Raw genomic sequence first — 20,727 nt, forward strand, 5'->3', positions numbered from 1 at the left:
TTACTCTTACTGCAATGTGAAACCGTGAACATTCTTTCTCTATCGTAACGATAGAGTGCAAGTTGAAACGTTCTGAACGTCAACAACTGCCGAGACAAACAAAACGTTAGTTCAACTTTGAAAAAGTACGAGACTATCAAAGAAATTCTTTCAAAGACCTTAAAATAGCATAATATGTTAACAGGTAAAACCGAAATGACGGGCTCACGATAATTAACTTCGGTACCAAGAAAAGACCGCCTACTATTAGGAAGGTCGAATATAAACAAAAATAAAAATTAATTTTAATAAGTTTATAATAAAAGGAAGTTAATCGAAGAGGCCTATAAGAGGCGGAGAGATATAAAATAAATCTATAACTTTTGTTAAGCAAAATTAAGAAAGAGAGTCTATACTCTCTTAGACACCAACACTTTCGTCTAAGGGAAGGGTCGGCCATTGAAAGGAGAACGAGAGTTCATACTCTCTTCGTCACCAAAATTAATCAAATTAATTCCAAAAGCTAACTAAGCTAAAATAGAAGTTTCCAGTAAAGCGACAGCCGAAATCAAAGAGAAATACTTCACCAAAGTCGTGAAAATACTCCAAGAACATAAGCGTATCCCAGAACGTCTTGCCGGAAGCACGACAGAGGAATAATTGAGGTGTCAACAAGAAGTACTTGAGTACCTGGCCACAGGTGGCGCTGGTAAGTACACCCCCTTCTAGTATTGTGATAGCTGGCGTATCCCTCCATAGAATTCTGTCGGGCAACGGAGTTGACAGCTACATGATTATCGGGTAAGTTTAATATTGAAAAATTCCTTATTACAGGTCATTGAAAATATATTTTGTAAATGCATCTGTCCAGAAAAGGGTAACAGTAAAATTTAAGTATCAGAGAAGCTGGTAAATAATGTACAAGAATATTAAGACGAGACAATATAATAGATAAGAGATTAATTACTATAGTTAAATTTAAGGAGAATTTTTGCAATCAATTTAACCTGTTTATATCTTTACAGATCCCCTAGAGGCTTCATGAAGCAATAGAATCCAGTTGAGGCGAGGTAATGAATCTTAGAATTGAGTTTTTTATTAGCAAAGTTGGAGACAGGAATTCCCGGCACACGTCGCTCGTGAAGAAGTGCACCTTGTCACATATCATTACTGAGTGGAGAGTTTCTGTAGCCCAGCCAACCACCGAGGCCATCTCTCCTTACACTATCTGTTTGGTTACATGCCACACATTAACCCTTTTACCCCCAATGGACGTACTGGTACGTTTCACAAAGCTCATCCCTTTACCCCCAAGGACGTACCGGGTCCTTGCAAAAAACTGTTTTACATTTTTTTTTTTTCATATTTTTGACAACTTTATGAGAAACTTCAGGCATTTTCAAAAATAACGAGAACAACCTGACTTCTCTATGACAAAAATTAAGGCTGTTAAGAGTAATTTAGAAAAATATACTGTGTTGCAAAATGTGCTTGAAAAAAAAAAAGCCTGGGGGATAAGGGTTGGAAAGTTCCAAATAGCATTGGGGGTAAAAGGGTTAAGATTGTGAAAGGGTGCACTACCTTAGAGCGTGGTGCGTCAGGAATTCCAGTGTCTTGCTGTACATCCTGTTAACGTTACGATGTCGGTAACTCTTTGACACTCGGAGTGAAACGAGAAATACTAGATAAAGGGGCACATGGTCTCACTCTTTTGTATTCAGTACCTTCTATTTATTACAGATGCGCCTTATCTTACAAGTTAGATACTCATTCATAACACAAATAGAAGACATAGTATGCTGGCTTGCGTATGATAAACTTCCTCGTCATAATGCGTTTGGTATCTGGAAATACCGTATGTGGCAAGTGTACGGTGTACGAACTGTGTACAGTCTGTTGTTATTATATCAGTAGAACAATATTGTGACGTAGATAATACCGTATTTTATATTTTCTGTTTTTATTAAGGTTAGTCTTTATGTAGGTGGGATTTAGCGGTTAGTTAAAGGTTAGTGTTTCTACAAGTGAAATTTCCCGTTCAAGGGTTACGGTGTTCGTAGCTCCTTCAAAACAGTGCGAGCCGATTTTACCTTACGCCCGCTCGATAAACAGTTTCTTTTACCCTGTGATGTACGAGGTTTTGTATGGAAGAGGAAATTGTATATATTTTAAAGAAAGATTTATGAAAATGTCTGAATGGAAGTTAAGAATGTCGAAGTAATGAATGGGTTTTTATATTTAGATTAAAGAAAATGTATATTTCTTTCAGGCCTGTTTACATCCTGTGTCATACTCTAGAGTATTTTCTTTCCTTTCATAATTTTATGCTTATTATACATTACTTTGTGTGGTGGACTCAGAACTATGGCATCTTTAGAAAATATTTACCCAGTGTCATTAATTCTTGTTCTTTAGATAGATAAAGTCTGTGTATGTATATATTTAATTTTTGTAGTAGTTATGCATGTAATTTCTATGTAAAACTGTAATGTACATATGCTACATTCAAGTAGTTTTGAGAACATTTTTATATACCAGCGTCATGAAACTTGAAAGATTTGAAAAACAGAATTTTGATAGAATTTCTTGATTTTTAGTTTGTCCGATGTTCATATTGCTTCTTCTCTAGAAGCTTGGTTTAATCAACCTATTTCTGTAAAACGTTAAAATGTCCCCATTTTCCTCCCTTCGATGAACACGCACTTGGTAAAGGAGAGAGTACTCTAGTGCATTAAAGCCTCTAGATACCACTTGGGGAATCAGGTTAGGGTCTGAATTAAATGAATTTTTGATTGATTGATTGATTCTAGGTTTTCTGGCATCCTGACATCGAAGGTCATTGATGCCGAAATGTATTTCTGAGCTACCGCAAAAGAAATTATTGGCCTTAAAATCCCAATATAACAAACATGGAAAACAAAATTAAAAAATGCTTTAATGAGGCTAAATTATCTTTTTAAAAGACATGATTTTAGGCCCTGCTATTTCCTCCAGTCGTTTTGGTGACAGCGAAGGTAGCAGCAGTAGGGCATTCAGCGTATGAAAATTCATTTGTGTTGGATAACGGGGGAGGGTGGGCTGTGGCACCCTAGCAGTACTGGCCAAACTCGGCTGAATCCTTCGTCAGGCTGGGAGGAGCGGAGAGAGGAAAGGTGTTTTGTTCCTTTGTTTGATGTCAGCTACCCCACCAAACTTGGGGGAAGTGCCTTGGTACATAGGATATGATTTGTAAAATGGATAATGTCCGCTTAAACTTGTCGGTCTGAGCTGGCGAACTCAAATGCCCTGTTTTAAGGTTTCATGTATATGGAAACACTATAAATACAGGCCTCCAACCCCTTAATGTAGGAATAACATTAGGAAAGAGGAAGACTAACATCATATCTTGAAACAAAAACAAAACCTGAAGAGAAAGAAGTCATCATTTCCTCAATACTTAGCCCTTTTACCCCCAAAGGACGTACTGGTACGTTTCACAAAAGCCATCCCTTTACCCCCATGGACGTACCGGTACGTCCTTGCAAAAAAATGCTATAAAAATTTGTTTTTCATATTTTTTGATAAATTTTTGAGAAAATTCAGGCATTTTCCAAGAGAATGAGACCAACTTGACCTCTCTATGACAAAAATTAAGGCTGTTAGAGCAATTTAAAAAAAATATACTGCAAAATGTGCTGGGAAGAAAATAACCCCTTGGGGGTTAAGGGTTGGAAATTTCCAAATACCCCGGGGGTAAAAGGGTTAAGATGTTTAACCTTCTCTGTTTAAAAACATTCTTCTACATCATCAAAATTATCAGTAAAGGAAGGTAAAACTAAAGACAACAGCCATATATACATTGCAATAAATAGTCATAATGATGTACTCAAAAGGACATTGCTAAAAGCCATTCTTCATAAAAGTGATGACAGTATGACAAAATTAAAAGTAATTTGAATTTTTTCAACCGATACAAACCTGTAGCTATTTATAGGGATTATCTTCCGTAGATAATCCTTTTAAATAGCAAAGGATTTGTATTTAGTATTAAGGGGTTGCGGTGCCCGATGTGGTAACGTCCCTGACTGGTGAACGCCAGACTGGGGTTCGAATCCTGCTCAAACTTGTTAGTTTCTGTGGTCGCTGCAACCTCACTATCCTTGTGAGCTAGGATGGAGGGGTTTAAGGGAGCCTATAGGTCTATCTGCTGAGTCATCAGCAGCCATTGCCTGGCCTTCCTTAGTCCTAGCTTAGGTGGAGAGGGGACTTGGGCGCTGATCATATGCATATATGGTCAGTCTCTAGGGCATTGTCCTACTTCATAGTGTAATGTCACTCTCCTTTGCCTCTGCCATTCATGAGTGGCCTTTAAGCCTTTAAACAGTTAAAGACTATTCACAATAAAAAGGAGAAAATTATAAATTTAGAACTTTATGGTAAAAGTTGAATAAACCAAGCTTCTGGTGAAAAAGCAATATGATCAGGGGAGGTTCATAGAAAAAATAAAATAGTAAAGGTATTTTCAAGAGAGATTCCCAGTGTATAACTTTTATCTGTAAGTTATACCTTGAAATAGAAGTAAAGATATTAGAAAAATATTTCATCATCAAGGCACAACATAGATGAACAATAGTCAGCCATTGAATCTTGCACGAGAACCATTGCGTTAATAATTTTATCGAGTTTCTTGTAAATAGACTTTTGATCGTTATCTCTCCCTTATATTTTTAGTTCATAACACCGTATAGTATTTATATACTTTTTACGTATACCATATATTTTTTTATGTTTGACAGTGCAGTAGATATTTATTTTTTATCAACAACATATCTGGTTCTTGGAGTGCAGTACATAGTAGCTTTTTATTCCAGAGTCTTGCCTTTTGCAGGAAAAGTTTTCTGTGCTCAATAGATTTATTGATTTTAGAGTCAATGACTTAGCCAGGGTTAATGTGAATCATCAAATAATGTTGCGTTTTTCTCTCTCCGAAGATTTAGTTTAGAGATGAGCTGTGGACGGTAATGATTTAAAAGATAATTGTCCCAGATGTTGGTTATACGTATATATTGAAAGTTTAATTTTGAAGGTTCGTTTTCTCATGGAGAATCGAGTATTTTTTTTCTTGCCTAATGTTGCGTTTTTCTTTCCGATGGTTTAGTTTATAGACAAGGTGTGGATGGTAATGACTTATAAGATAATCTTCCCAGATGTTGGTTATATACTTTTTTCCTTCCCTAACTTTATCATCTATCTTCCTAGAAGAGCTTTTAAATTTTAATTTTTCTTCAAGTGGTCAAAAGTTTAGTGCTGTCCTTCACCAGGGTGTGATTAAGTCTTCAATCTGTGAGTGCACAAATTGTACTGGTAATGATGATGTCAAGGATATACTTTTGTGAAATACCAAAGGCAGATATAATTCTCCTGACACCTATGTTAGATTGTGCCAACGCCAGATTTCAGTTCAACTTGGGAATAGAGAAACGATAACTATTTTTCTATGTACGATAGTAGTGTAAAAACTTTGAGGGCACATGCGCAATACGAGACTTCAGTTTTGAAACATGTCTTTTCCATATCTTGTAATTAACTCTTTTACCCCCTAAGGACGTACTGGTACGTTTCACAAAACTCATCCCTTTACCCCCATGGACGTACCGGTACGTCCTTGCAAAAAACCGCTAATTAAATTTTTTTTTGTCGGTACGTCCTTGCAAAAAACTGCTATTTAATTTTTTTTTTTTTTTTGCATATTTTTGATAATTTTTTGAGAAACTTCAGGTATTTTCCAAGAGAATGAGACCAACCTGACCTCTCTATGACAAAAATTAAGGCTGTTAGAGCAATTTAAAAAAAATATACTGCAAAATGTGCTTGGAAAAAATTAACCCCTGGGGGTTAAGGGTTGGAAATTTCCAAATAGGCTGGGGGTAAAAGGGTTAATGAATATAAGGTTGTATTAATTTTTTGTTATCTGTTGTGTAAACTGTATTTATAGGTTTTCATTTGCAGTACACGTAGTTTTAGAATTGAGTACATTACTAGTTGTGTACCTAAGTATATTATAATTGTAGGGGTTATGAGCCTATACATTTATTCTTATTGCTTCTATATACTTTTAAAAATATATGATTTATATATTGATAGGTTGCTGGACTCGAGAATCTTGCCATTTTTTTATCAGCATATATTAAAAATGCAAAGAATGCAGTTTTATCTTGGTTAAGGGAAATATTTTTACTGTAATGTACAACACAAGTGTACAGTAATTTTTTTTATAATACTACAGTACTTCCCATCCGTAAGATTTTATTTTTATTTATTGTAAGATTTTATTTTTGTTTATTAAAGATAACTTTGGCGATTGCAAGTACTGTCTAGAATGAAACATACATTATAACATACTGTTGTACCAAATTTTTTTTTACGGTCTAATTAATAAGTAAATTGTATAATTATGCAGAAATGTTTATTTAGTTGAAGATAAGAACTCTTGCCATTTATTTAAATTAACTATTCTTGAATAGAGTAATACCTCAGGATACAAAGGTTTCAGAATACAAAAAACTCTATCATACGAAGATTTTTCTGTTCCATATTACAAAAAAAATATTAACGATACAAAACGAAATTCACGTTGTTAGGTTAAGTATATTGAATGATTCAAATATATTTGGCTCTATTTCATTATACAAAAAATCACGTTACAAAAGCCACTCCAAAACGAATTAATTTTGTAACGAGTTATTACTGTACTGTATCTGTCAAGTGATAATGAAATTACTGATTTTTCCGAGTCAATAAATCTCACTTCAATTAATGCTTAAGTGTTTATATTAAATCATTGTTGGCATTATCTATAAATTTGTAAAATTTGTAACGAGGTATTACTCCATCAGTCGAGTGCGAGTGAAATTACTGATTTTTGCAAGTCAATACATCTCACTTCAATTATTGCTTAAGTGTTTATATTAAATCATTGTTGGTATTATCTATAAATTTGTAACGAGGTATTACTGTATGTCGAGTGCGAGTGAAATTACTGATTTTTTGCAAGTCAATACATCTCATTTCAATTATTGCATAAGTGTTTATATTGGCATTATCTAAAAATAGATCTGAAATCTATATGAAAGATCCAGTACAGCATCATGCACGAGTGTACCAGGTTGTTAAATACGTTCCGAGGTCTCTCTAGTTAGATCTGTTGTAGATTATAATTTTACGCAAGGGTGACTTTCTACTTGTAAAAGCCTCGAAGCGCTTCGAGTTTACGAGACGGAGCAAGGAACTGGAATAAGAATTTGACTATCAGCGTAACGATCTCGTCGCCTATAGTGTTAGAGAAGCAAGTGTTTGAATAGCCTCGAGTGCTTCAAAAGATGATCTGCTTCTGCTACTTGCGAGAATGAAGTCTACGATAACTTTGATAAACGGAAAGTATGCTAGCCGTTAGCGTACGCACGATAATGTAGTGTTAAAGAAGCAAGTGTTTGAGTAGCCACGGGTGCTTCAAAATCTGCTTCTGCAACACGAGAATTAATTCTATGATAACTTTGATAAACAGAAATCATGCTAGCCGTTAGCGTACACACGATAATGTAGTGTGTTAAAGAAGTAAATGTTTGAATAGCCACGGGTGCTTCAAAAGATGATCTGCTTCTGCAACACAAGAATAAATTCTATGATAACTTTGATAAACAGAAATCATGCTAACCGTTAGCGTACGCAAGATAGTGTCGGCAGGCATTTTACTTACAACATTGTATCTGAAATGCTGCCAGCATGAGAACTACCTCAGTAAGATTTGTTTTGCTAGCTTGTTAACAAACCAGAATTTCAGCTGTTTTGGTACATTAAGCAATACTCAGCTTTATTGAGGATTGTAAGGGATACTCGATACCGTGTTAGATATTATATTTCGTATACAGTATTGGGTTTTGGTAATGAGAAAAACTTTCCGAATTGAAGTCTTAAGAGTTTATAGAGTATGAGTTTCAATTCTGTAGTCGTATACAGTATACTTTTTTCTTTTCATTTGACATGCTTGTATTGTTTTAAAAGTTCAGAAAATTTTAAAATCTCATATGTTTTATTCCTTATTTCAAGATTGTTTACTTTTCTTTATCCTTACGTAGGCTACATTATGTCTGGAATATGTCTTAATCAACTTTCAACATATTGATGAATTGTAACAAAAATGTAATTAAGAAATCTGACATATAGTATTGACAATTTTGTTTAATGTCTTTAGATGTGTATGTGTAGTAAATGAGTACCAAATTTACGGCAAAATTTACCTCATTTTTTCAATGCAATTTAATTGGAATTTGAAGCGTTTCTCCCGACTCAGCTTTATGTGAGTCATGTTTCGTCCAAAAAACGTACATTTTTTGGCTTATGTTTTTAATGTTAATGAAGCGTCTAGGTAGTCTAAACAAAAGTGTTCGACGACGTTTTGTGTTGTGGTAAGAAGTACATTGTGTAAGAAGTATTGAACATTATATGTTTATTGTACATTATATGTTTTGAAGACAATAATTTTAGATAAATCTATGTCACGTTGTTTGAAACACAAAGAAAGTGCTTTTCTTGATTTTTTTTATTGATAGGTCGGTAATAAGTAATACGGTACGAGAAGTTAAAGTGTACGGCACTTATAATAGTAAAGAGGCCACAGGAAAATCCAAGTATAGAAACGTTAAGTGCAACCTATATTTCCGAGGCCGAATCTCTCTATAGTTATGAGTAATTTAAATGTAAGCTTGCTTAGCTTGCAGGCAAATATTTTAGTACAACTATTAGCCATTAGAAGGTTTTGTAGTCTATAACTGTAGTTGTGAAACAAAAAAGTATCATATTAAACTGTATTGTTAAATACTTACAGTCCTACAAAATGCTCTTGAAGGTGTAAGAAACTTTAAGCAAAGCTTAATATATATTGAAGATTTTTAAGTTTTTACGAAAACACACAAAATTTATATCATTATATAGTCAAGAAATTTTTCTTATATAAAATTTTTATCATTATATAGTCAAGAAATTTTAATTTAAAAGATATTAGCTTAAAGTTTATTTTATTTAATATTAAAGTATCACTTGAATCCTGTTCATCAAAATTCATTAAAAAATTATCAACTCGCTGCAGTGTAGTTCTGGAATTATTGTAGGGTTGTGAGAAGTTCTACCTACTGTCTGTGACAGTAATCAAGTAGTTTTTTTTTACAAAGCATCCCTCTAATCTCATTTGTATAGCTTTGTACTTTTTACTTTCTGTTGTGTTGGCTTAAAATGTCCCTGCTTCTTGTTTTGCCAGACGGATTTGAGACCCGCTCAAGCACGAACGATTTTTGTGTCTGTAACCTCACTATCCTTGGGAGCCTATAGGTCTACCTGCTGAATCATTAGCAGCTATTGCCTGGCCCTCCCTGGTCTTCGCTTGGGTGCTGATCATGTGTGTATGGTCAATGGGCATTGTCCTGTTATAGCACTGTTACTGTCCCTTGCTTCTGCCATTCCTCCTGAGTCATCAGTAGCTATTGCCTGGCCTTCCTTGGTCTTAGCTTGGGTGCTGATCATGTGTATCTATGGTCAGTGGGCATTGTCCCTTGCTTCTGCCATTCCTCCTGAGTCATCAGTAGCTATTGCCTGGCCCTCCCTGATCTTAGCTGGGGTGCTGATCATGTGTATTTATGGTCAGTGGGCATTGTCCCTTGCTTCTGCCATTCCTCCTGAGTCATCAGTAGCTATTGCCTGGCCCTCCCTGGTCTTCACTTTGGTGGAGAAGGGTGCTTGGACTGATCATGTGTATATATGGTCAATGGGTATTGTCCTTCTACGGCACGTGTCACTGTCCCTTGCCTCAGCCATTCATGAGCGACTTTTAAACCCGTGGTGTCTACCTGCAGTCGATTGATCTTTTGGGTTATGCTTCCAGGTTATCCAGCTATAACTGCTTGATGTTCAGATTATAAGCAACTCTATAATATAACTACAGTATTGAAAAAAAATTGAGATTCCATTATATTGTTGACCTCCCTGTAAACTGGTTTTATTTTGTTTTTTCTGTGTTACCAACTACTGGATTGTAAAATGGAAAATGCAGTAAAAGCATCTCAAGTTGGAGTAATTATTTTTCTGGCAAGTCTAGTATTAATTATTAATAGATTCAATTCCAAGCAGATGTGAAACCGTTATTTTACATCCATTGAGGTTACTGTATCAGCAAATTGTGGGGCTTTGTATTTTTGTAATTACAATCAGTTTCTATTGAAATGTACATAGAATGTAAAGTGTAAATCTATATTTATAGAGAAATGGCGAGTGTATTACATTGTTATTCCTCATCCTTCAGACAATTTACGTTTAAAGTCATCGACGCTTTGAAAGCTACGGAATCGAGCAACATTTAATTATGAACCTTTTACTTACTTTACTTTGATGGCTGCTTTTCCGGTCCCATACAGCAGGGGAACCCCACTCTCTACAGGACCTCCACTGTCGTTTTACCTTGTTCGTTCAGAGTATTCAACGTTTCATATCGCGTATTGTTCATTTACTGTTAAATCGTCACCGTCAAAGGACTCATGAAATAAGAAAAGTCTTCAGTTTCCTCTTGAAAGCCTTAATGTCTTCAATCATTTGAATGTTTCGTGGGAGCTTGTTATATAGTCTCGGGGCAGCATATTTTGTAGCTACTGTATTTTTCATCGTTGGTTATTTATATCAGTTGCTCCCACACACTGCAACAAGTTTACTTGTGAAGTATTTTATTTATTAACCCTTTAACCCCCAAAGGACGTACTGGTACGTTTCACAAAACTCATCCCTTTACCCCTATGGACGTACTGGTACGTTTTTGCAAAAAAATGCTATTTAATTTTTTTTTTTGCATATTTTTGATAATTTATTGAGAAACTTCAGACATTTTCCAAGAGAATAAGACCAACCTGACCTCTCTATGACAAAAATTGAGGCTGTTAGAGCAATTTAAAAAAAATATATATATACTGTACTGCAAAATGTGCTTAAAAAAATAACCCCTGGGGTTAAGGGTTGGAAATTTCCAAATAGCCTGGGGGTAAAAGGGTTAAAATTCCTTTGTGATCCATTTTATAAAAATTTTCAATAGGTACAATGAAGACATTAAATGACTATATCAGATTTATTTTATTCATATTTGAAAATATGCCTAAGATTAGGGTTAGTTTTTATTCCCAATACATTGCACCTAGTTTTTTTAACTATGGATATTGGAAGCAGAATATGGTGTGTGCATATATTTTATTTTATGTTATAACTTTTTGTTACCTGTAATCAACCTCACTGTAATTATAAATTATAATAAAGAAAGAATTCTTCAGTATTTTTATAATAAGCCTTTGCTACAAAATAGATTGAGTAGAGTTAAAGGAGCTCCAAAACACCGGTGCTATCTTTGTTTTCATTCCCTGTGTATGGGTAATGTACCCTTACTGTTTTCATTCCCTGTACAGTATATTTGCTACAAGATAGATTGAGTAGAGTTAAAGGAGCTCCAAAACACCGGGGCTATTTTTGTTTTCATTCCCTGTACAGTATATGGGTAATGTACCCTTACTGTTTTCATTCCCTGTACAGTATATGGGTAATGTACCCTTACTGTTTTCATTCCCTGTACAGTATATTGGTAATGTACCCTTACTGTTTTCATTCCCTGTACAGTATATGGGTAATGTACCCTTACTGTGTATGGATAATGGCGTACACTTAGAGCCCCAGATGGCATTGCTCTCCATCTGAATATAGTTTCCCATGAGAGGAACAGGAGGGATACAGATAACTCATGAAATCCCGGGAAAAATTCCTTCTAAGAGTCTACGCAGTAATAATAAATCCGAGAGACGTCATCAGTGACAGTCGATAACCAAAATGTACCTGAAGAACATGACAGAATAAAGTGGACTTGCTAAAGCAAAAAGAAATACTTAAGACATAAACACCTGAGTGAAGACAATTTGCTAAAGCAAGAAAAACCCTTAGACATACACACCCGAGTATAGACGATTTGCTAAAGCAAGAAAAATACATAGATATACACATCTGAGTAAAGAAGACTTGCTCAAGCAAGAAAAACTCATAGATATACACATCTGAGTAAAGAGGACTTGCTTAAAGCAAGAAAACGCTTGCACATACAGTACAGACGTGGGTAGAGACGATTTGCAAAAGCAAGAAAAACGCTTAGACATACACACCTTAGTGAAGACGACTTGCTAAAGCAAGATAATTATATATACTGTACAATACATATCAGAGTAAAGTCAATTTGCTAAAGCAAGAAAAACTCATAGGTATACACACCTGAGTAAAGACGACTTGCTAAAGCATGATAATTGCAAATACTGTACAGTACATACCAGAGTAAAGTTGACTTGCTAAAGCAGGAAAAACCCATAAACATGGACAAAAGATGTGCCTTACCCATACCATGGTTAATGTCCTTAGGTTCTAGATTTGTCACTACACTAGAGGCTAAGCCTATCAAAAGGCAAGGAAATGGTTAATTTTTATAGTTTTTGTGGTAAACATGATATTTTAATTATAAAATAAATTTTTGAATATACTTACCCGGTGAATATATAATAGCTGCAACTCTGTTGCTCGACAGACAAAAAACAGTAAAAACTCGCCAGCGATCGCTATACAGGTTGCGGGTGTGCCCACCAGCGCCAACTGTCGGCCAGATACCACTCTCGATGTAAACAAAGACTCAATTTCTTCTCATCCCACTGGGTCTCTATTGGGGAGGAAGGGAGGGTCGTTTAATTTATATATTCACCGGGTAAGTATATTCAAAAATTTATTTTATAATTAAAATATCATTTTTAAATATTTAACTTAGCCGGTGAATATATAATAGCTGATTCACACCCAAGGAGGTGGGTAGAGACCAGTTAAATATGTTTACATCGTATAAGCTAAGAGTTTTTATTTCATTTTGACAGTTATCAATATAACAAAAACAAAATAAATAGGTACCTGGTAAGGAAGTCGACTTAGACGATTACTCTGCCTTGTAAGTACGTCTTCCTTACGGAGCCCCGCGATCCTCTTAGGATGCTGACAGACCCCTAGGAGCTGAAGTATCAAGGGCTGCAACCCATACAACAGGACCTCATCAAACCCCTAATCTGGGCGCTCTCAAGAAATGACTTTGACCACCCGCCAAATCAACCAGGATGCGAAAGGCTTCTTAGCCTTCCGGACAACCCATAAAAACAACATTAAAACATTTCAAGAGACAGATTAAAAGGATATGGAATTAGGGAATTGTAGTGGTTGAGCCCTCACCCACTACTGCACTCGCTGCTACGAATGGTCCCAGTGTGTAGCAGTTCTCGTAAAGAGACTGGACATCTTTCAAGTAAAATGACGCGAACACTGACTTGCTTCTCCAATAGGTTGCGTCCATTATACTTTGCAGAGATCTATTTTGCTTAAAGGCCACGGAAGTTGCTACAGCTCTAACTTCGTGTGTCTTAACCTTAAGCAAAGATCGGTCTTCTTCACTCAGATGTGAATGAGCTTCTCGTATTAACAATCTGATAAAGTATGACAAAGCATTCTTTGACATAGGCAAAGATGGTTTCTTAACCGAACACCATAAAGCTTCAGATTGGCCTCGTAAAGGTTTAGTACGAGCTAAGTAGAACTTAAGAGCTCTAACAGGACATAAGACTCTTTCTAGTTCATTGCCTACGATCTCCGATAAGCTGGGAATATCGAAAGATTTAGGCCAAGGACGAGAAGGTAGCTCATTTTTGGCTATAAAACCAAGCTGCAGCGAACAAGTAGCTTTTTCTGACGAAAATCCGATGTTCTTGCTGAAGGCATGAATCTCACTGACTCTTTTAGCCGAGGCTAAGCATACCAGGAAAAGAGTCTTAAGAGTGAGATCTTTCAGGGAGGCTGACTGTAAAGGCTCAAACCTGTCTGACATGAGGAATCTTAGGACCACGTCTAAATTCCACCCAGGAGTAGCCAAACAACGCTCCTTAGTGGTCTCGAAAGACTTAAGGAGGTCTTGCAGATCTTTATTGTTGGAAAGACCTAAGCCTCTATGCCGGAAGACCGATGCCAATATGCTTCTGTAGCCCTTGATAGTGGGAGCTGAAAGGGATCGTCCTTTTCTCAGGTATAAGAGAAAATCAGCTATTTGGGCTACAGAGGTACTGGTCGAGGATACAGAAACTGACTTGCACCAGTCTCGGAAGACTTCCCACTTCGATTGGTAGACTCTAATGGTAGACGCTCTCCTTGCTCTAGCAATCGCACTGGCTGCCTCCTTCGAAAAGCCTCTAGCTCTCGAGAGTCTTTCGATAGTCTGAAGGCAGTCAGACGAAGAGCGTGGAGGCTTTGGTGTACCTTCTTTACGTGTGGCTGACGTAGAAGGTCTACTCTTAGAGGAAGACTTCTGGGAACGTCTACTAACCATCGAAGTACCTCGGTGAACCATTCTCTCGCGGGCCAGAGGGAAGCAACTAACGTCAACCTTGTCCCTTCGTGAGAGGCGAACTTCTGCAGTACTTTGTTGACAATCTTGAATGGTGGGAATGCGTAAAGATCCAGATGTGACCAATCTAGGAGGAAGGCATCTATATGTATTGCTGCTGGGTCCGGGACTGGAGAGCAATAGATTGGAAGCCTCTTGGTCAGCGAGGTTGCAAAGAGATCTATGGTGGTATGACCCCAAGTGGCCCAAAGTCTCTTGCACACATCCTTGTGGAGGGTCCATTCGGTTGGAATTACATGACCTTTCCGACTGAGACAATCTCCTAGGACGTTCAAGTCGCCCTGGATGAACCTCGTTACTAGGGAGATGCCTCGATCTTTTGACCAGATGAGCAGGTCCCTTGCGATCTCGTACAACGTCAGTGAGTGGGTACCTCCCTGTTTGGAGATGTACGCCAAGGCCGTGGTGTTGTCCGAGTTTACTTCCACCACTTTGCCTCGAAGGAGATACTCGAAGCTTCTCAAGGCCAGATGAACTGCCAAAAGCTCCTTGCAGTTGATAAGCATGCTCCTCTGACTCGAGTTCCACAGACCTGAGCATTCCCGACCGTCTAGCGTCGCGCCCCAGCCCAAGTCCGATGCGTCCGAGAAGAGAACGTGGTTGGGTATCTGAACTGCCAGGGGAAGACCCTCTCTTAGGTTGATATTGTCCTTCCACCAAGTCAAACAAGACTTTATCTTTTCGGAAATCGGGATCGAGACCGCCTCTAGCGTCTTGTCCTTTTTCCAGTGAAAAGCCAGATGGAATTGAAGAGGACGGAGGTGTAGTCTTCCTAGTGATACAAATTGCTCCAGGGATGACAGCGTCCCTACCAGACTCATCCACAGCCTGACTGAGCAGCGTTCTTTCTTCAGCATCTTCTGGATGGAGAGCAGGGCTTGATCTATTCTGGGGGCCGACGGAAAAGCCCGAAAAGCTTGACTGTGAATCTCCATCCCTAAATACAGAATAGTTTGGGATGGGACCAGCTGCGACTTTTCCAAATTGACTAGGAGTCCCAATACCTTGGTCAGATCTAGAGTCCACTTGAGATCCTTCAGACAGCGACGACTGGAAGAGGCTCTGAGAAGCCAGTCGTCCAAATAAAGGGAGGCTCGGATGTCCGATAAGTGGAGGAATTTCGCCACATTCCTCATCAGCCTCGTAAATACGAGAGGAGCTGTGCTTAGGCCAAAGCACAGGGCCCGAAACTGGTAAACCACATCTTCGAAGACGAATCTCAGAAAAGGTTGGGAGTCTGAGTGAATGGGGACGTGGAAGTAGGCGTCCCTTAGGTCTAAAGAGACCATCCAGTCTTCCTTTCTGACCGCTGCTAAGACTGACTTTGTGGTCTCCATGAAAAACTTCGTCTTTGTGACAAAGACATTCAGAGCACTGACGTCTAGCACCGGTCTCCAACCTCCTGTCTTCTTTGATACTAGGAAGAGACGGTTGTAAAGCCCCGGTGATTGAAGGTCCGAGACTTTGACCACCGCTCCCTTCTCTAGCAAAAGAGACACTTCCAGTTTCAGGGCTTGTCTCTTTTCTTCCTCTCTGTACCTGGGAGAGAGATCGATGGGGGACGTCGCTAGAGGGGGTTTGCGTACAAAAGGGATTTTGTACCCCTCTCTGAGCAACCTCACAGATTGTTGGTCTGCGCCTCTCCTCTCCCAGGCTTGCCAGAAGTTCTTGAGTCTGGCTCCTACTGCTGTCTGAAGTTGCGGGCAGTCAGACTCTGCCCTTAGAGGACTTGGATCCTTTCCTCTTCCCTCGCTTCCCTTCGGCACGAGCACCTCCCCTGCTGGAGGCTCTGCCACGAAAGGGCGGGATAAACCGAGACGCTGGAGTGTCTATCCTCGGTCTAGCAGACAATGTAGGCAAAGGGGGAGCTTTGCGAGCCGAGGACGCAACTAGATCGTGGGTGTCCTTCTGTACTAAAGACAAGGCAATTTCCTTAACCAAGACTTCAGGAAACAGGCACTTGGAAAGGGGTGCAAAGAGTAGCTCAGATCTTTGGCATGGCGTCACTCCAGCAGACAGGAAAGAACATAGAGACTCTCGCTTCTTCAGGACTCCGGACGTGAATGAGGCGGCAAGTTCGTTGGACCCATCATGGACGGCCTTGTCCATGCAGGACATAATGAGCAAGGAAACATCCTTATCTGCAGAAGAGATTTTCCTACTCAGGGCTCCTAAACACCAGTCTAGGAAGTTAAAGACTTCGAAAGCCCTAAATATACCTTTAAGAAGGTGGTCCAGGTCCGATGGTGACCAACAAATCTTCGAGCGTCTCATGGCAAGGCGGCGGGGAGAGTCTACAAGACTTGAGAAGTCGCCCTGGGCAGAGGCAGGAACTCCCAAGCCGAGAACTTTTCCCGTGGCATACCAGACGCTCGATCTAGACGAGAGTTTAGATGGGGGAAAGGCAAATGCTGTCTTCCCTAAACTCTTCTTGGTCTCTAACCAATCTCCCAACAGCCGCAAAGCTCTCTTGGATGAGCGAGAGAGAACGAGTTTAGTAAAGGCAGGCACGGTAGCAGGAACGCCTAATACAAACTCTGACGGCGGCGAACGAGGAGCCACAGAAACAAAGTGGTCAGGGAACAACTCCTTAAACACAGCCATGACTTTTCTAAAGTCCAAGGATGGTTGAGTTGCCTTAGGCTCATCAAGTTCTGAAGGTTGATCCTCTTGTGGTTCAGCAACGTCCTCATCTGACAGTTCCTCATCCGATAACTGATGAGAAAACGGCAAAGGAGTGGGCAACGTTTGACTAGCCGAGTCCGGTCGCACTGGTGCATGCGTGACGGAGCCGGACGCAGCGTCATGGAACTGCTGCACAGTCTGGGAACTGTCAACAACCATGGGTGCGCGAGGACGCACAGCGTCCACCCGAGACTGTTTAGACCGTCTGGGTTGTGCAGTCAACACCATACCGGGTTGCGGAGGTTGACGCACCGCGTCAAAACAAGTCACCTCTGATGGTTGATGAACGTCCTGAACGTCAACAACCACCTCCGTGCGTCGCCTAACGTCAACGTGCGGCTGGCAACCCACACTGGGTCGCATCGGTGGAGGTACTACCCCAACTGGTTGACGCGAGAAAGCTACCTCAACGTCAACAGGACGCACAACAGACCGCTTGGATGGTTGTTGGCCAGAAGGTTCAGCAGCAACCTTCTCCGCATTGAAGTTCTCCATCAAGGACGCAAGCTTGGACTGCATGTCCTGCAGTAACACCCATTTAGGGTCGACGGAAGCAGGTGCGGCAACAGACGGGGTGAGCGACTGAGGCGGCACAGCTTTGCCTCTCTTAGGCGGCGAGCAGTCATCAGTTGACGGCAACGAGTCCGAACTGTCCCAGTGGCTACAACCGGGACGTTGGACTTGTCCTGAAGGGACCGACTTACGTTTCAAAGGTCTGGAGACCTTGGTCCAAGGTTTCTTACGAGAAACACCTTCGGACGACGAGGTAAAAATGGGCTCTCTCGTCTTACGTTGGTAGGGGCGATCTTGGGGAGATACGCCCGATACCATAGAGGGAACGTCTGTTCGCTGATCAAGGCCTCTCGAACCCATGAGTCGTACGACATTGCTTCTCCCCTGGGCTTGGGAGCTTGCAAGAGGTCCCGGACTAGGAGGACGACAGGCACGAACAGACGAACCCTCAAGCGCAACACTGTTCACAACACTTTGAGAAACACTAGGCACTTTAACACTTTCCGCCGCGGCACTTTGGCACTTTAGTTCCTTTACGTCCGCCATGAGTTGATTCCGGTCACTTGCTAGGGCCTCAACTCTCTCCCCCAATGCACGGATAGCACGCATCATGTCTTACATCGACGGTTCCTGAGTGCTAGGAGGGGGGTTAGGAACAACCACTACAGGGGAAGGATTAGGTTCAGGGGCATGTGGAGAGGAAAAATCTACGGACCTAGAAGAACTTCTCCTTACCCTATCTCTCTCTAGTCTGCGTGTATATTTCTCAAATTCGAGAAAATCAAATTCCGAAAGGCCCACGCATTCCTCACACCGATCTTCCAATTGACCGGTTTTACCCCGACAATTGGAACAAACAGTGTGAGGGTCGAGAGAAGCCTTTGGAAGACGCCTATGACAGTCCCTAGCATTACATTTTCTGAACTTGGGAACTTGTGAAAGGTCAGCCATTTTGAATTAGTCAAGGGAAAATTCCAAAAAACGATCTAAGTCATCAACAATTAATCCGATCCAAAAAAGAGTTCAAGGATTTATTTGAAGAAAAACACCTGTACTGCGAAAGCTCAAACCAAATTAAAGTACTTCACCAAATATGATGTGAAAAAACTCCAGGTTCAACAGCGAGTAAAGTACGTCTTGTCGACACGTCGACAGAGAAGAAATTGAGTCTTTGTTTACATCGAGAGTGGTATCTGGCCGACAGTTGGCGCTGGTGGGCACACCCGCAACCTGTATAGCGATCGCTGGCGAGTTTTTACTGTTTTTTGTCTGTCGAGCAACAGAGTTGCAGCTATTATATATTCACCGGCTAAGTTAAATATTTAAAAATCAACATAGCAAGCTTTGAGAGAGAAGTAATATGAACATCAGGTGAGTAAAGAAATGAATTTGATAAAATTCCGTGTTTTGTCTTCCAACTTTGATGTGCCACTCCTTTTACTCTGTGAATATAACGAATTTTAAAAGTAGCTCTATGTTTCCTAGCTACAAAAACCTGAGTTCTTTAGTAAGGGTAAGGTTCTGGCAACAGACGGTAATGGTTAATGAAGAATTATCAAGATTCCAGCAACAGCAATGAAGTACGACCGAGCCTCCATTCTTATTCTACTAAGGACTTGCGGGGTCGATATGGCAGGAAGTGACAGCTAGACTAAGGTTTATATAGCTAGGAAAAATACAAATTACTTTTGCGATTTGTTCCTTCGCAAATACAAATCCTTGTCCTTCAGTAGGAGTCCTTCTTAGGAGAAAGCCCTGCTCTCCCAACTGCCTGTTAACAAACCGGGATCACAATGCTCAGTCTGGGGAGAAGACCAGAGCAAAGAATCCTTGCTTCCCATGACCCATGTTTGAGTGGCCTGAGTTTTTTTTTTTATAAGTGAACCTATCTTTAATGGGAACAAAGTTCTCATTAAGGGCTCATACAAGTATTGGATTTGCTTTATCTGTCACGCTCCCCCTCAAAAGAAGTGTGGGGATTCTACACTTTTACTATTAGTGTGCGCACCTGCGTAAGTGTCTGTTCAAGCTCCATATCGTTTCACCTGCTGATCCCAAGAGAGATAAGGAAAGAAGAAGGGCCAGTCAATTCTCACTCTTGAACCTGGAAAACAAGATATGAGGGGGAAATAAGGGGAAGAAAGAAGGCCAGTCATTCTCACTCTTGAACCTGGAAAACAAGATGTGAGGGGGAAATAAGTTAAGAGGAAAGAAGGCCCGTCATTCTCACTCTTGAACCTTGAAAACAAGATGTGAGAGGGAAATAAGTTAAGAGGAAAGAAGGCCAGCCATTCTCACTCTTGAACCTTGAAAACAAGATGTGAGAGGGAAATAAGTTAAGAGGAAAGAAGGCCCGTCATTCTCACTCTTGAACCTTGAAAACAAGATGTGAGAGGGAAATAAGTTAAGAGGAAAGAAGGCCCGTCATTCTCACTCTTGAACCTTGAAAACAAGATGTGAGAGGGAAATAAGTTAAGAGGAAAGAAGGCCCGTCATTCTCACTCTTGAACCTTGAAAACAAGATGTGAGAGGGAAATAAGTTAAGAGGAAAGAAGGCCCGTCATTCTCACTCTTGAACCTTGAAAACAAGATGTGAGAGGGAAATAAGTTAAGAGGAAAGAAGGCCAGCCATTCTCACTCTTGAACCTTGAAAACAAGATGTGAGAGGGAAATAAGTTAAGAGGAAAGAAGGCCCGTCATTCTCACTCTTGAACCTTGAAAACAAGATGTGAGAGGGAAATAAGTTAAGAGGAAAGAAGGCCCGTCATTCTCACTCTTGAACCTTGAAAACAAGATGTGAGAGGGAAATAAGTTAAGAGGAAAGAAGGCCCGTCATTCTCACTCTTGAACCAGAAAAACAAGATGTGAATGCTAGATTAGACACAGTGCTTTCTCTGCCCAGAAAGGAGTGAGGCTTACTACATCACTTGCTGGGGAGTCAACACGTCCTATGGAGAACTTATCCAGGGACCTGTGTGTGCAATCCCTAGGATAGTATGCCTTGAAGGTAGTCTGTCTCT

The 20,727-nt window shown here is 39.8% G+C and overlaps 1 protein-coding gene across 1 annotated transcript in view; it reads left to right on the forward strand.

Moving 5' to 3' along the window:
• LOC137622209 (heparan sulfate 2-O-sulfotransferase 1-like) overlaps positions 1–6,586 on the forward strand; it is a 55,036-nt gene extending 48,450 nt beyond the window's left edge. The window contains exon 10 of the mRNA XM_068352676.1: positions 1,005–6,586. Within this exon, the coding sequence (XP_068208777.1) occupies positions 1,005–1,024 (20 nt within the window). The 3' untranslated portion in view covers positions 1,025–6,586. The remainder of the gene's footprint in view (positions 1–1,004) is intronic.
• The last annotated feature ends 14,141 nt before the right edge of the window (positions 6,587–20,727 follow it).

Source organism: Palaemon carinicauda, chromosome 29 (assembly GCF_036898095.1).
Source record: "Palaemon carinicauda isolate YSFRI2023 chromosome 29, ASM3689809v2, whole genome shotgun sequence".
Taxonomy (NCBI): Eukaryota; Metazoa; Arthropoda; class Malacostraca; order Decapoda; family Palaemonidae; genus Palaemon; species Palaemon carinicauda.